Below are 16748 nucleotides of genomic sequence, written 5' to 3' on the forward strand. Positions count from 1 at the left end.
CAAGTCCAAATTATCGTTTTTGGCATCGTGCGACAACCAGCGGCGTATCTGAGCTGTCGCGTTGTAGCGCGCCTGGCCAGCGACGACTACCACCGCTCTCCCTCCATCGGTGAGTGCGTGCGCCTCCGCGTAGTATGTTCAGCGAAAAAATATTTTCTCGCGCATATCAAAAAGTACCTCTTCAGTTTTTTTATATGTTTTGGCCGAGGGTTCCCTTTACCTAATGTACACTAAATAACTGTTCTATGACGACCGCTTCCTTTTCAAGATTGGCCATAAACACGTCAAAATTTGCGAAAATCGCCAAGTTTAAGGCGTACTATGGCAAAAACTACTGCATTGACGGCTTTGAAAACCAGTAGGCTTGTAGAAATGTGTCCTCGTGAACGGCCACAAGGTTTTCAAGAATTCCAGCTGTTATGGAAAGTATATTAAAAAAAGGAATGTCGCAAGAAAAAGCGCCGATAGCCGGGCGTTTTAGGGAACTAAAAGTTGAAATTTCCCAAAAATTCCTCCTCCAGTGCATTTTCCGAACCCAGTCGTCTGTTTCAGCACCATAATTATGCGTGTAACGCGAGCGATGCACCCGCCCGATTATTTCAAGCATACTATGGTTTTGGTGCTTATCGAAAACTTTGACTCCGTGTAAAATGACAGGGGCTCAATATTTCTCAGTAAAACTTTGGGAAATGTCTATTAACGCCATAGGGCATCTTTTGGTCCAGAAGTGCGGGGGGTCGAGCAGGACCTTTGGATCATTTGGCGTGGAATGACCCAGGTCAGTGTTACACACACCCTGCCTTCCATCAAAACTGTTAAAAGGCGTGACCCTATAAACCTGCACAAAATTCCTGGAGTGTCTTCACTGGGCACTGTTGCTGTTCCTCCCATAAGGTGCTCTCTATGAACCTGACTTCAAGTTCTGGATGCTCTGCCTGAGTTAACTTCAGCATGCCTTTCCAACATGAATGGTCGCAACTTCTATGAGCAGTGTTGTACTTACTGAAAGCAATATGAAATGCTATGCCTTGACAAGTTATGTTGATACCCTTCTTAAGACCGCAGAGAGATGTTCCAAACTGCACTATCAGACGCAAGCCCACTTGCCACCAAGCCGATGAGTATTGCCACACAGTCAGGACAATCAAGGGAATCAATCACTGAGGCTCAGAAAAGCTGTTTTCTATAGGGACCTGATCCAGGACTGAGACATTAGTAGCCCCGTGAAAGCACTAGGGTTTCTTTGAATTTTAGATGTGTGAACTTTTAATTTTCTCCTTCCCCCTCTTTTTTATGTACGAGGGGCGTTCAAGTCAAACCGGGACTTCCTGTCTCCTGAGTGTACAAATGGCCCGCGCTACTTCTTTTTCGTTATTTTCACACACGGGAGCCCTCCACGTTCACCACGTGGTGGGTCCAAAGTTTGTGCAAAACAGAAGACACGTGCTGGAGGCCGACAACGAGGTGAGCGCGCACAGCGAACAGCGAATTGTCATGAAGTTTCTCGTGAATTAAGGCGTAAAGTCATCTCCCAGGCAGCACAATGTACTGAAAGACAAGTGCAATAGGGTGGACGGGTAGGTGGAAGGCCTTGAACCGACTGAAACTAAAGAACATTGATAAGACACATACCGTTCACCCCTAATGCACCCGCCATTCCGTACATTGTGCTGCTTGGGATGAAATTCACAGAAGACTTCAGGCTCAGTATGGCCACGATACACATAGCTGCAAAAAGCGTTTGAGTGGTGCAAACTGTTCCGAGCCGTCCAGCAGTGCAGGATGATCCCGGCCGGGGCGGCTCAGAGCCCAGTGTCAGAACATCCAACTTGTGGAGCGGCTGATCCTCAAGGACCGACGGATAACATGTCTCGAACTGGCTCGAATGACGGACCTTTCTGTGGCAACGCTGAACACTATCATTCATGAACACCTCCTGTTTCGGAAAGTTAGTGCCCGTTGGGTCCCGAGGCAGCTCTCCGTGTTTGACCGGCAGAGAGGACTGGAAATGTCCCAAGAGCTAAGGCACCGTTTCGACACTGAAGGACAGCCGTTCCTTGATTGGATCTTCACGTGCGATGAAACGTGGGTGCACCATTTCACTCCTGAGTCTAAACGCGCATCAAAGCAGTGGAAACATCCGGGCTCGCCAGCTCCCAAGAAGTTCCGAAGCACCCCGTCTACGGGTAAGGTCATGGCCACAGTTTTTCTGGGACAAGGCTGGTGTTGTTCATGTTGATTTTCTGCCCAGTCGATAGTGCATATTACTGCCGGGTTCTCAGAGATGTGCATAAGGCGCTGAAGCAAAAGCGGCCGTGCCTCATCACCAAAGGAGTCCTCCTACAGGACAATGCACGCCCGCATACCGCGCATCTTACGGCACGCACCTTACAGGAACTTGGCTTGGAGTTGCTGCCACATCCCCCTTACAGTTCAGACCACGCCCCCAGCAATTTCCATCTCTTCGGGCCACTGAAGGCGCTCCTTGGGGGCCGCCACTTCAGCTGCGACGACGAGGTCAAGAATGCGGTCCGATCATGGCTGCTACGCGATGGTTAGGATTTCTACGCTGCTGGCATCCAAGCCGTCGTGAGACGCTGGGACAAGTGCATTAGTGCAGCTGGAGATTACGTTGAAAAATAAAATAATTTCTCGCCTGTAAGTTCATTTTACTTTTGCGAATAATGAAAAGTCCTGGTTTGACTTAAACACCCCTCGTACATCCTAAGCACTAGGCTTCAATATATATTGGAACGGAAAAAATCTGCGGAAAAATCAGGCAGGGAGGTTTTTTCTGCAGATTTTTGCCGGCAAGGTCAGTCCCTGACCCTGCTTGAAATCACCCAGCATGCTTTTCGTAATCCTAGTTATAATACACCACAGAGAGAAAATATGTTGTATCGTGGCTCCTCATCGGGAGCTGGACGATTGAGACAGGGTTTTAACCCATGTTAAATGTCACCTCATTGCTCCTTTAAAGGTCGATGACCTTGAAAATGATTAGCAGTGCTCTATGGCCGATCTTCCGACGATGCAACGGCCGATTCCACAAATGCGTTTTGGAGTGGCCAGTCATGACTGGGTAGTGACTAACATCTCCATATTTTTCTTTCATTTCCAATTCCAATTCAAATGGCGGGTTCAGTTCTTCGACAACCTCACTTGCTTAAAGTTTTGACTGAGGTTGATTCATAAGGTTTAACTGCATTATCAGGGTGCCGCAGTGAGCAAGAACTTTATTTCACCATACTCTACATCTTTTGTATGGATTCATTGTCGTGCCGTTTTCGCATGTAAATGCTTCTGAAAATGCAGGCATGTTACTCATAGGTACCTGAGTCCTGTAAAAGAAGGCACACATGTTGCAGTTACAGAAACTACAAGATCAGACGAAGATTACACTGGACTTGTAACCGTAAAAAAAATTCTTGCCGCAAAAATTCACCTATATTTCGAAGGGGTGTGTGGGATGTACTGTATCCTGTGTCGCATTGCAGGGGTGCGCATACTGTTACACAATACCTGGAACAAAATATTTGAGTTTTAATACTGCACGGTAATGTCACATATTGTACGGGCAGGCAAAGGCTTTCAATTCTCCTACTTTCACTGACACTCGAGCAACAACGACAACAACAATAACAACAACAACAATAATAATAATAATAATAATAATAACAATAATAATAATCATCATTGATGTATTATTTCATGTCAAATGATCCAATGGTGCTGCTCGACTCCCGAGAGTGCACTTTCCAAAAATTAGCATGATTGTACACGGGGCCACAGTTTACAGGAATATGAAAACCGTACACCGAGGGGAGAGTCCAGATGGTGGACTTCTCCAGCTGGGCAGAGGCTTATGGCAAAGAATGAGGTAATGAGGTACGAACTGTATGCTAACACTGATTTGTTTATCAATTTTTTTGGTTTCATCTGTCAAAGGGCCTCATGTTACGATTTTTTAAAATGGTTTGAGGTCAAGAAGGAAAGCTAAAAAAATTGAGGTCGATTAATGTAATTAATACGATGTATGCCCTGGATTCGCGGGCAAAAACTTAAAGCGTGCTTCGCCTGCATTGCACCCATAGACGCAATGCATAAGAAATGTATAGTTCCATTTTGTCGGAAAATGTCGACACTTTTCACTGGTTCCACACTGGATCCTGTAAGATATATGTACAAGAAATTATGCCGCAAAAATTTTTTTCCCTATATCTAGAACGGGTTTTGTTGCCCCGGCGTTTCAAATCTTACACATTGTACTCAATGGGACAGAGGTAGAATTCGCGCTCCATCGACTTATACATCACAGTCTTATACATCAAAAGCTATCTGCTTTAGGTAATTTTCCACTGCACTTTCACAATTTGGGGACCATATGTTTGCAACCTAAGGTGAATGTCTTGGTTACGCAGCCAGCCAATTTTGTTCCCGAGGGCATGAAATTGCGACTAAAATGTGAGACATCAAAATTAAACAGGGCTTAGCCTAAAGATACTTCTGCATGTAGGAAAGCCGACTGTGCGTTTCAGCACGTGTAAATGGGAGGAGGAATGAAACTCGAAAGGGAGGGGAATTATGAGAGTTCAGCGCGCATTCCCCTCTGATAACCAGCACCGCAAGACGGGTTTGATAGGAACATCTACAAAATATTGGTGTGCTTTCACGGGTAAAGGGAATGAAGAACATTCCTGGTGACTTCTTATTTAAAAAAACAGAAAAGTCAACGCTGCAAATACTGCGTTCCTACGAGGTTCGCGTTTTGGGAAATCCAAAGCTCTCTTCTTCGAAGTATCAGTTTGTTTTAAAAGCTCTTTCTGACATTGTACTTATTACGGTAAAAAGTTGAACAAAATTCTAAGGGCTGTAGTATACCGTTATTGCAATGTGATCTGTCCGCCGATGTTTCTCTTTTAACCTTTACCTTATCTGTGACCGTCATGCTAATTTGCATGTATATAATGTATGCCTATGTTTATGTTTCACACTTTTTCTTAATTTTTCCTCGTAGCAACACGGGGAAGCTTGGTTGCCACCAGTATGAAATTTGATGGGTATCTGAATGGCTGTGAGCTCGTATATTTTGTCTAACGACGTTATATAGGGTAAGATGGGGCGAGATGAGATACGGGGCAGGACGCGACATTTTGGGTTGCACGCCGCCTATCGCAGAGACGTTTCGCTCCATGCGCTTGAAACTTCACTCAGAGGTGGCTCTGCATGTCCGCTTTATTGCTTATGAGTGTTATCCGGATTGGTGTTTGCGTTGAAGAGAGAGAGAAAAAAAAAGTTACTTCAACCTGGAATGTAAAGTCCCGCAAAAAAAGGCGCGATTTTCTGTAGCCCTTGCTCTTCTCAGCTGTGCAGTAGCGACTCGCAGAATTATTCTGTCAATGTAAGTCTACATCCTATTTCTCTATTCATTAATCTTGATATATGCAAAATATGGGCATTCTTGGTCACCCGGTGTTTAACAGGAAGAATAACGCATTCGATGATATGCTCGGGGCAAGACGCGGCAATTTAATGTTATTTAAGTTTAATATAATTGAAATTTAATGTAGTTTAGAAACTGATAAGTCAACAACTAGGTAGCGTTATTCTTGTTCCTCAGATATTCCCTTCTTGCACATTGCCTAGTGTTTCCCTGAATTTTTTTCTGTTCCCTGTGATATTTCCAGCAAAGCAGAAGCCCACTCAAAAGCGCGCGACCAGCGACAAGTTTGTGGTTGCGACAAGTTGTTGCGACAAGTTGTTTGCAAAGGCCTGTGGAGGGAAATAGCACCGAATTCTGTGTGGTTTTATTGCACATCATGTGGGCGGTGCGCTGAAGGAGGCTGTGAAGGTGCTTTGATTGCAAAAACCAATTTGTATACTTCATTATCACAACGTGTCTCATCTTGCCCCACCTAATGTCTTGTCTTGGCCCGAGTGAGAAAGTGTTGGGGCAAGATGAGACAACCTGCATTTTTGAATTTATTGTTCCGTATTTATTTTAGAAACGGCTGCATCCGTTCTCACTTACAGATCAGACGCTCTAGACCTCTCGGAATGTGCCCATGGCTGGTCTTTTTTTTTTTACACGAAAAATAAAAATTTCATATTCAATTGCAAATTTCTGTCTCATGTTGCCCTATCTTCCCTTACCTCTATTTAGGAGAAGCGAACGCAAGGCAATTTTTCTTTTTCGTTTCTTCTTGTGTACACTTGTCTCGGCGACAACATGCTTAAATTGTGCATGGCCGAGTCGTTGCACCTGCGCTGTCCGGCAGCGTCATTCACGAACAGTATTTAAATGTCACCTAAGTAAGACATATGCCTCTATGTTCAATTCGAATACAACGGGGACCTGGCACATATAATCAATGTGACGATCAATGTTGTGTCAATGTTTGCTTGACTTCAAGCCGATCATGGCGACGTACCTGTGCAGAACCTTGACAATACATTGCCAGAAGCGCGCTTTTTGATCCTTTGTTTAAGCGAATGTTCTTAGATATGCGTCGTTCTGTGCAACTGCCTGCTTATTTTAGGGGCATGTTTTGCGCGTGAAATAGTGCACCCTGGGCGATTTTTGCAAACACTGGAGGTGACGTTGTACTTTGCTTTCGACAAAGTACTGTTAACCTAAGATAATGTTACCCCATTATTCCCATCACCACGGCGATATCTGTGTTGAAGATCGGCTCATTGGAGGAGAAAGACGGGGGGACGAACCGAGCTCGCGCTGAGCAATACACGAGGCATTCTGTGTCCGCTTCTCAGCTTGAACGGAGGCTAGTTTCAGTTCTTCTTACTCAACATAATTTTGGTGCCGAAACGCGGGACAAAATTATGTTGAGTAACAAGAACTGAAACTAGCCTCCGCTCAGGTTGAGAAGCAGACACAGAATGCCTCGTTTATTGCTCAGCGCGAGCTCGGTTCGTTCCCCGTCTTCCTCCTCCAATGAGCCGATCTTCAACACCGCCCCCGCTGCGCTGGTTGCGTCTGCCTCCAAAAGGTACAGTCGCTGTATCGGCCGTCGGACCGGAGCAAGAGGAGATACTCCCTCCAGTTGCTTGCTGGCACCCAGGCTCTTGAACTACGTCAGGCCGATTCCACAGTTTTTCAGCTACATGGCTTGGTTTTGGGCGGACTCCGCGATTGCATTACAGTGGACCACTGGTGATAACGACAGGCAAGAGACCTTCGTCAGGAACCGCTCGTCGGAAATACGTCGGTTGACAGAGACGTCTACCTGGCAACACTGCCGAGTCAAGATAATCCGGCAGACCTGATCACTCGCGGAGCCGCAGCGTCGTTTGCTCAGCAGAAGTTAGTATCGTGGTCAGGTCCGTCATGGTTGTCGGTTCCAGAACCGAACTGGCTACCTAGGGCCATTTGACATTTCCATTCTAGCCGGAGGGATGTCCGCTGTGGCGTGCCGAAGAGTGCGCAATCGGGCGGGCGTTATCAACGCTGCGCTCGTTTGTTTTGGGCGACCGTGTCTGAGGGATTGCGAAGAATCAATGATATCCCGATGGCGCGCGGCAGGTTAGCACGTGCGAACCAGTCGTCTCTCACCTCTGCTAAACTTCCAAAATTAAAATTAAGGTGAAGTGATCTAGATGAGGAAAATTTTCAGAAAAATAATTGATGTGGGGGAAAAACTATGAAACTGCGATTTACGAAAGGTGGGAGAGGCAAATTTGGGGAACGTGCAATCTAAGTAGGGGCGAACCTCTCCTGACGAAAATTGAAGTGAGGACAAAGGTCATGGTGAATTTGTCTAGCTCTGATCATCATTCACTACACAAATAATAGAAAACCTTCATGGTGACTCCCTGCACTGTGTGCCAGTATGCACACAAGAAACTTTTGTGTGTACTAATTGGCTGTTCTTCCGAGAAACTCCCAGAAACGCGATATGCTACACCATAGCATTGTTTTGTTATTATTTAACAACCCATAACGATGGTTTCGCGATTACCATCGTTAATTATTTCAAGCCTCTCCGCATCCTCTATTCTGGGCACAGTAAATTTTCCGAAAGAGAGAAGTTGTTATTCATTTCGTTCGATCACGCAACGAGCGTTTGGGATGACGCTTGCCTATGCGCCATCCTGTTTCCAGGCGCGTGCCATGACATCGATTCTCCGCATTATCTCAGACACAATCGCCCAAAACAAAACACGAACAGGCGCAGCGTTGATAACGCCAGCTTGATTGGGCACTGTTCGGAATACCACAGCGAACACCCCTCCGACTGGAATGGAAATGTCGAAACGCCCTCTCCCTTTATTTCTGCTAAAGGCCGCTAGGGTGGCTCCCCTCTTGCTCCGCCGGTTGAAGTTGCGTTCCAGTTAACTCTGCTTCGAGCTGTACCTTTTGGAGGCAGACGCAACCAGCGCCGCGGGGGACGATGTTGAACATCGGCTCCTTGGAGGAGGAAGACGGGCGGACGAATCGAGCTCGCGCTGAGCAATAAACGAGGCATTCTGTGTCTGCTTCTCAACCTGAACGGAGGCTAGTCTCAGTTCTTCTTACTCAACAATCTGACCATCCTCCTTTTTTTCCTTTTTTTTTAATGCGCACCAGGGAAGCCGAACTCATTGGTGTACGCGGGCCGCATTGAGCCATGGAGGAACTACGCGGGCCGCATACGACTGCTTTGGGGTAGCCTGCTTCTGATATAGATGCTCGAATTCACTCGAGAGATCAACAAGCCTACCGGTCCGTTTCTGGTAGCTTTTAAGGCACTCATAATACAAATCGGCCATTCAAGGTTTGCTCAGAAATTTGGTAGGAATGTACTAGCAATACTAATCAAGTAAAAATCTGACGCAGCGACAGGTTTAGAGAGTCCTCAGCGAAGACGTCGAAAACAACAAACAGGCAGACAGGAAATGTTGAACTTTCAACTTTTTATCATATGATTAGTGGTTGAAATCACTTTTCACGAGTTTCTGGCGCATCGCAGAACGAAGATATCGTTCTATTGTGAATCGTTTTTGTGTGTTGCAATCGTTTTGATCAGGCAAACGGAAAGGTCCCCTGACATCGCACTTGTGAGATTCCCTCATGATACCTGTGTACAAGTAAACGGCGCTAACATGAACCGGTGCACCGTAGCAAATGAGCGCTGTTTTCAGAAACGCCCCGATCAAACGGCTGGCCTAAGGTGAAGTAATTGTGTGCTTCTAGTGACTTGTTCGCTTGCACAATATCAGCAGTGAACTGGCTCGGCGAAAATATTAGGTAAACTAAAATGCGATTGTGATCGGCGGCATGTTTTGTGGCTGAGCCGTCCAGTTGTAGATTTGCGCAAAGAAATCGTCATGTTGTATACCGTTCATAAACAACTTGCTCTTGTAGCGACACTTGTCTGATTCCTTTATAGCTCTAAATTATTCGGGTATTGTGGAAGGAGATCGTCGAGAGCGGTGTAGCAGTGCAACACAGCCGATGTCCCACTTGCGGAAAGCATTCGCACAGCTGCGTTCATTGTGTTTTGCCCACACCAACTCCGCGCATGTGCAGATGTTGCCTCTTCCTTGTAAACAGTAAAGTGGTCTATACATTTTGAATGAACGAAGAGACCACTTGTTTCCGTGCGCGTTTGTGATGCTGTCTCTCGCTGCTGTATTTCGAAACTTCAGGCGCGCTTTTTTGAAACCGGAGACAAAAAAGAAAGAAAAAGAACTGAGAGGAGGTACATAATCACGGATAAGAGAATCGAATACCACCTTCCCCCTCTACAACTCCGCCATTGACAGTTTTGCTATAGTCCCTGCAGGTAAAAGGATCACCAATTAAATTCAATTAACGAAGAATTCAATCAACTAACGAATTAATTAATTACCGAGCAAACAAAAATACACAGAGTACCTCTGGACCCTTACTAACATCACGCACTAACTCTAGTTCAAGTGCAATGCACCATTTTTATAAAAAAAAGTTTGACTCATTTTAAATGAAACGCCTTGCAATAATAGAGAAAAGAGAAACTGCCGGAGGTATGATGACATTGATAATGCAGTTTGTACCAGCGATACTCGTCTAAAAAGAAGTCTGGCATTTGAAAGCAATCAAACAGTTTGAAGAATCCTTATCAAGCTCGTCACGTAGTACCCGTTATCGCCAATCAAAAGCAAGTGGCCCGTGATGTGCTCGCTCTGTCCCGTCTTCCTCCTTCCTTTCGGGTTTCATACCTCCTCTCACCTACACTCTTGAACAGACATAAAGTTACCTTACTAACACAACACGTGCTATTAGGCTAAGCGCACTTTAGGGGAACGTGTGCGCGAATCTTGGGCATGGCAATGCATTAGCTCTAAACACTTAAGAAAGAAAAGGAATAATTTTACTCCGTTTGAGGACTAAATGCAGGGCCACAAAAAATAGTCCCTTGACGGAGAAGAGCGAATCAGCGTGCGGGGCGCAGCCTCATTCGCGACCTCCCGGGTGCGGTAGCAGGCACCTTGTTCCTTACGTCCCATGCAAAAAATCGGTCAGTTATTCCATTCGGCTTAGCTATGTTGCGCAGTACATTGGACAAAGCAGGAGATGCATAATAATCGTCTGAAAGAGCATGCTTCAAATGTCAATAAGAACATTTCTAATCCAGAAATAGCTAAACATCTACCTACTTGCAATAACTGCAAACCGCTGTGATGACAGACTAAAATTATTTTCCCCATAAAAGTTGATTCCCTCCGTATCCTTCTTGGCAGTGATGGCCAGTAGTTAACTACATGTAGTTAAACTACTAGTTAAACTACCTGATTGTAGTTAAGAAGTAGTTATCAACTGCTTGCAGAAATGTAGTGGCAACTACTAGTTAAACTACTATTTCGAATAGTTAACTACAGTAGTTAGGTTACTGCAGGCGCTACTACTTCCGATTTTGCCGCAAGCTTTACGGCACGATTGTGCTTCCGACTTTTACTACATGTGTACTACGACTACATGTGTACTAAATATTCACTTTTATCACTGCTTGTGATTCATATTTAGGTGTCCAAGAACACTATAGAATGGGATTGGTGTTGATGGACAACGTTAAATACTTATAGATGTAGTTAAAGAAGTAGTTTTAACTACCTCCACTGAAAAGTAGTTGAACTACTAGTTAAACTACTCCATTGCGCAGTAGTTAGTAGTTATAGTTAAACTACTGTAGAAGTAGTTAGTGGCCATCACTGCTTCTTCGAGCTTCCGCCATAGGCAGAACACCTCTTTGTATCAGCCAGCCTTCAGTCTCTTTTCCCCTCAACTCGTGTGACCTCATTTGTTGTGCTTAGCTTTGGGGTGGAATAAAGCTTTCCACTGCTGCTTATGAACCTCGTCCTAGAGTCACTAAATAGGGAGCAGAGCAGCGACACTGAGCCACGCCGGCGAGCGAGCCCGCCATCTTGAGTCAGGCGCGGCTACGTCGCCTAGCAATGGGACCCCTTCTCCGGTGGAGAACAACGCGCAGTCGAGCCAGCTCGTAACTCAGGAAACCGGTGTTGCATAGAGCTGGCTCATCGTAGACGGCCAGTTCTCGGAAGAAGAAACCACGTGACACGATCAGCCCAATCGCCGACACCGTACGGCGGCTCCTGCGCGGAAAATGAATGCGATACTCTGCACCCTATATAGTGGCTCTACCTCGTCCTACCCACTTATCTGTGCATCAATTGCGTTCCGTCATCCTCAAGCTCAAGGAAATGGTACCTTCAACATTGTTATTCTGTTCGTCATAGACTTTGGCCCCGCGAGGATCCAGGGCGGTGCAAACTTTTTTCCGTCAGGCTTCGGCAAATGCCTACTGATAGCAGAGGGTATCGAACATAATTTTTAAAAACCGATATGCCGGGGGTGGGGCAAGACTATTGGATCGTTTGGCGTGGAATCACCCTGATGGCTTTACCTCGCCAGAGTGTCGCTTTTTCCAGTTTTCCGTTTTTCAGTTTCCAACAGTTTTCCATTGCACAACACAGTTGTCCCTACTTGCTAGAGCCATAGACTCCCGGCTTATTCTTTCTTCACATACTATTCGTGTTTGCACTGTGGCCTCAAAATGTGTTGGCGTCAGGCTGGAAGCACGGCGTCGGCCCTTAACGCGTATCACATGCGTAATAGGGTCCATTATCCCCGCTTGGAGCCGTGGCACAGGGATTTCCGCGAGCGAAGGCTACAGAGGGCAGCTCGCATGTCATCTGGGATGGTGAGTCCCACGGCATAACTCAAATCGCAGAGCGCTCCCTCCCCGTACTTCACCAGGTACACCTCTTCAGGTACCTTCACCATCGTCTTCCTCTGCCCTCTTTCACGCAACCCCTTTAGATCACTTTGTTTTTGACCGAATTGCAACTCAGAGCTGGACGAAGGCTTGACGGATCAAAAATACAGCTAGGAATTCTCACTGTGAATGGCACTCGTCAGGGGATGCAAGCGTATTGTCTTACGCTATTTAATTTCCCTGTTAATGACATTATTTAGATGACTGCAGTAACAGCGTTTTGTTTGGCTTAGCTAGTTGCAGGTGGGACACTGCGACTCATTATAGGCTGCGGGACGTTTTTCCTGTCGAACAGAACGGCAAACTTGAGTCAGGCCTAACACGTTTAGACAGAGGCGTCTGAACTTCTTTCGCTACAATGTCTTTCAGCCGTTATGTGCTTCTGTTGCCGCAACGTTTTCGTACTTGCACACAGGATTGGTTTGCTTGGGCATTTGCATTAGTCATGTAGCGATAGCGGCTTAGTTGAGAAGGGATGGACGCGCAACACTCATACTACATGCTTACGTTCATACGTTTTGTCTCCAGTCATACTTACTGCGGCGTTTGAGATGAAAAACATTTGGTCACTAGTAAAGTTTTCGAGACCAGGAAGAGCTAAATCTGGATACTTTTCGCTGTTATTGGCGACTCTTTTGTATGTCTGAAAAAAAAAAAAAAAAACGAGAACAAGAAACTCCACTAGTACGTACAATGAACTAATCGTTTCTTACAGCCTCGTTTAACGAAGAAGATCTTACAAGATATGCTCCAAGTAGTCCTCCGTTATCTGAAACGTCTTCTCCTTGTGTGTTTAATGAGTTCAGCTGAAATAAACAAAAGTGAAAGACAAAAAAAACATGGTCGATCCATTGGCAGGTATGGACGGTAATACGTTAGCGTTAAAACTGGAAAACCCTTTGGGAACTCCACTCCACAACACCAGACAACCCTTCAGCACCCCTTTGCAAATGCTACACAACCGTTTACACGGTCCTATACAAGGCTAACGCAAGACAGCGCTCGCAGCCAAACGAGGCTTTCCGGCTTCCTCCGATCGATTCAGCTTGGCGGCGCCATCTCGCAGCGTCCGACTTCCTTCTCCGCCGCTTGCTTGTTTGCTTAGTAGAGGGTGCTCCTTCTCGCAGCTTTCATAACCCATGGCACGGCCACGCAGGGACGTCCGAACCAGTCGTCTACCACAGCTGCAGCAGGGATGCGAAGCTGCCATTGAAACCTATTGTAGCGGAAACCTCACGTGACCTCCGGAGCTGAACCAATGACCGAGGAGTAGCCACCCAATTTTTTTTTCTTTTTTGATTATGTCGCCAGTGACGTAGAGTGACGTGACGCGCGTTTCTCTCACACTACTTTCCTCCTTTCCGCTTTGCTTCCCGTTGGTCCGGTTTGGTTTTAAGAAATATAAAAATGGAGATTTTGGCTTCACTAGTGTGAGGCCTGGATCTCCATATCACAACACAACCGCTATACACAACATGAGCCATCCGAGACGGACGCCCTCGACACCATGGACGCCGGTTCCAGCCGGCATAGCCGCCGCTCCGCCGTATCTTCGAGCGCTCTCGAACAAATTTGGAAACGCCCAATCATCGCTTAGAAAACAAATTCATCTTCATGGGAACCAATCAGTAGGCTCTAGCAACACTACCTAGATACAGAAAATCTGCGCGCTCGTCGACTTGACATAGCAATTAAGAGTCAGCCAATCAGAACCGTGTTTTCAACGGCCGCAGCCAATCACGAACGCTCCTTCTCCGAAGCGGTCGTGACCATGGAGAAGAACAACCGTCGTCTGCGAGTTATGACTGAACGTCCCCGCGTACTAAATGGGAAAACTTGGAAGTAAAGCGCAAAACGGCTTCAGTGTTTCTGAAAACTGATTTTCTGGGAAGCGTATTGCACTTTTTGTCTAAATATTTAGGTCTGCAGGTTCCATGTGAGCTGCAATCATTTGCAGGTTCATGAATGCGCAGAACGGTGAAGCGCAGTAGCAGACGAATTCTGACTCTTATTTGAAAGAGGGAGAGGAGGCAATGCGCAGGCTTTCTCCATCTAGGCGGTGTTGGCACTAGCCACCGGATGTCGCCGTGACGTAAAATATGTGACGTTTTCTGACGTCCGATGACGTGAAACGCATGAAGCGCCTCACTTTATCCCGCACGGGAACTCGCGAGTTTCGGGGCCCTGGCTGCGCAACCTAGCACTGCCGACGCGCCGGCGTAAACGTCGCGCCCTCTCCTTCCCTCTTTTCCTCTCTACTCACCGCGCATGCGCATCGCGCCGTGGCTACAGACAGACCACGCCGCGATTCTTGCCTAGCGAGGACTGTAATGCTGACACATTAATGAACAGCCAACATGTCACCAAGCGCTGCTTCTAAAGGCTAAGTCAAACACTGGCGATGAAGGAACTCATTCCTATTATATAACCGGTGAACATCACCCTGTTAGGTGACACCGATGTTTTATCTACAAGCGTGTTATTATTCGTCAGATATTTTGCTCAAAATGCTGTAAGATTAGCATACAGGTACCTTTCGCGTGCGGGTAATACGGCAGGGCGGACATTCTCTCGAAGAGCGTAAAAAAAAGGAATCCTAGTAAATACTCCTAAATTGCCTAAACTTCATTAATTCACTCTTTCATTAGGTGCTTTCAAGCAAAAGTGAGACTGAGTGTCTCCGCAGTCTTGTAAATATATTGACATAAACTACCCCTTTTGATTACACAAAGTGATTAAAAAACCCTTTTCTTGTACGACATTGACAGAGATCCGCTATCCCACGGTACCGTCAGCAGGGCAACGACACGTACGAACGCAGAGTAGGGCCGCGTTTGGACGCGCTAATCCCCAGTGTACGCCCTTTGAAGCAGAATTTTTTTTTACGTCAGATGATAAATGAAGTGAAAAGGGCCTTTTTGAGAACGCACGCGCAAGATACTTGCTTTTTTTTTCTCGAGACATGCCTAAACATTTGCCTGTTTCAGAAGATACCTGCAGGAGGTATACGCACAATAGGTATATCAGATGAAAGATCATTATAGGCTGTGTGAATGAATACCAAGTATGGTAATAGGGGACATCTACGGTCAGAGAAATCACGCGTCGAATTTGGAACAAAACTGCACAAGAGAGCATGTGCGCCATGTTTTATAGCACAGAGCGTTGCACAAACGCAAAAGTTGCGCTCGGACTGCTGGACTGTAGGCATACTAATGCATAAAAAAATCACTACAACAGATTTTAAAACTCAGGAGATATACGCGTGCAAAAACGGCAAAACTGAAACACTCGAATTCACTGCAGGATTTTCTCGATTTCTTTTTTTGCAAGAAAACTTATTAATTAGCTTATTAATTAACTTAGAAATTATTCATTTTACCGCTGTTGGTCATCAGTTACGATGAACTTCTAAATATAGAAAATAATGAAAATCCAGACGGTCGATGGGTCATCCCTGCTTGAACTGACGTGAAACCGGTCCAATGTGTACTCTCGAGGCGGCAGCAGCGCTAGGAGTACCGAGGTGACTTACACCTTCACTGAAGGTAGTTGCCAAGGGTAAGGAACAGTTACATGTATTTTGTAACTTCTTAGTCTTTAGCTGGGCTGAACGCAGAAACTTTTTTGCCCTGTGTTAGCGCCGCGAAGCATCTGTGGCTATGAGCGTGGGCAAATTGGTGAGAGGAGAGCAGGAAGTAGTGGGAGACAAGGAGATAGTATGCGTCCTCGGCCGACTTAAGGAGGAACTACATTCGTCTGGAAAGTCTCCCAGAAAATATAGGGAAAACCTCAGACAGCACAGCCAGTGATAGGATTTGAACCCACCACCAATCTCCTAGCCTCAAGCACGACCCTGGAGGTACCACCAACGGCCGGGTACAACTCTTTGGCAACTATACGCTGTAATAAGAACGTAGTTTCCATGCAGTACTTTCTTGTTTCTCAAAAAGACACTGCGTACTTGTTCTGGGTGTCAGATAGAAACGCGTTGCAACAAAATTAGCAAGTATTTTTCGTTTACTGCAGCTTCGAGACGACAGTTGTCGCGTAATAGTTCCACTGGTCGTTATAATGCAGGAAAGCTTGAGTTTGATTGCTCGTTCAGTTCGTTTTTACACTGCACCCACACCGCACACAGCACATAACTTTCCAGTATATAACGTTCGGGCCCTGCTACTGCACCTGGAGAGAAGAATGTTGTGAGGATGTTTTGAAAGAAAGCACGTTTTTCGTCCCGAGGGTTCTTCGGGAAATCCTCGTTTTAAAATACAAGCAATGTGTGAACCATGACGTAAAGGTTTCGTTTCTCTTCTAAGACAGCGTACAAGTAACAAGCGAAGAGAGCCAACAAATTGTGAACGTATGATGCCATCCACCAAAGCTTCCGTTGCGACTAATGCTAAAAACTCTGTCATGTGGCATCCATCCTAATGAGTTTTGTGCTGGCAAAGTGCAACAAAGCTGTGTTCACAA

The 16748-nt window shown here is 45.9% G+C and overlaps 1 protein-coding gene across 3 annotated transcripts in view; it reads right to left on the reverse strand.

Annotated features, from left to right (window-relative positions):
• Window positions 1-3216: 3216 nt before the first annotated feature.
• The window catches only part of LOC135378537 (neprilysin-4-like), a 160529-nt gene continuing 146997 nt past the window's right edge, over window positions 3217-16748 (reverse strand). For 2 of the 3 annotated variants that reach the window (XM_064611593.1, XM_064611591.1), the window contains 4 exons: window positions 12986-13078; window positions 12811-12915; window positions 3446-3522; window positions 3217-3341 (listed from right to left, as the gene is read on the reverse strand). In XM_064611593.1, the coding sequence (XP_064467663.1) occupies window positions 3242-3341; window positions 3446-3522; window positions 12811-12915; window positions 12986-13078 (375 nt within the window). In that variant the 3' untranslated portion in view covers window positions 3217-3241. The remainder of the gene's footprint in view (window positions 3342-3445; window positions 3523-12810; window positions 12916-12985; window positions 13079-16748) is intronic. The other variant, XM_064611592.1, reaches the window with a different exon arrangement.

Source organism: Ornithodoros turicata, chromosome 1 (genome assembly GCF_037126465.1).
Source record: "Ornithodoros turicata isolate Travis chromosome 1, ASM3712646v1, whole genome shotgun sequence".
Classification (NCBI taxonomy): Eukaryota; Metazoa; Arthropoda; class Arachnida; order Ixodida; family Argasidae; genus Ornithodoros; species Ornithodoros turicata.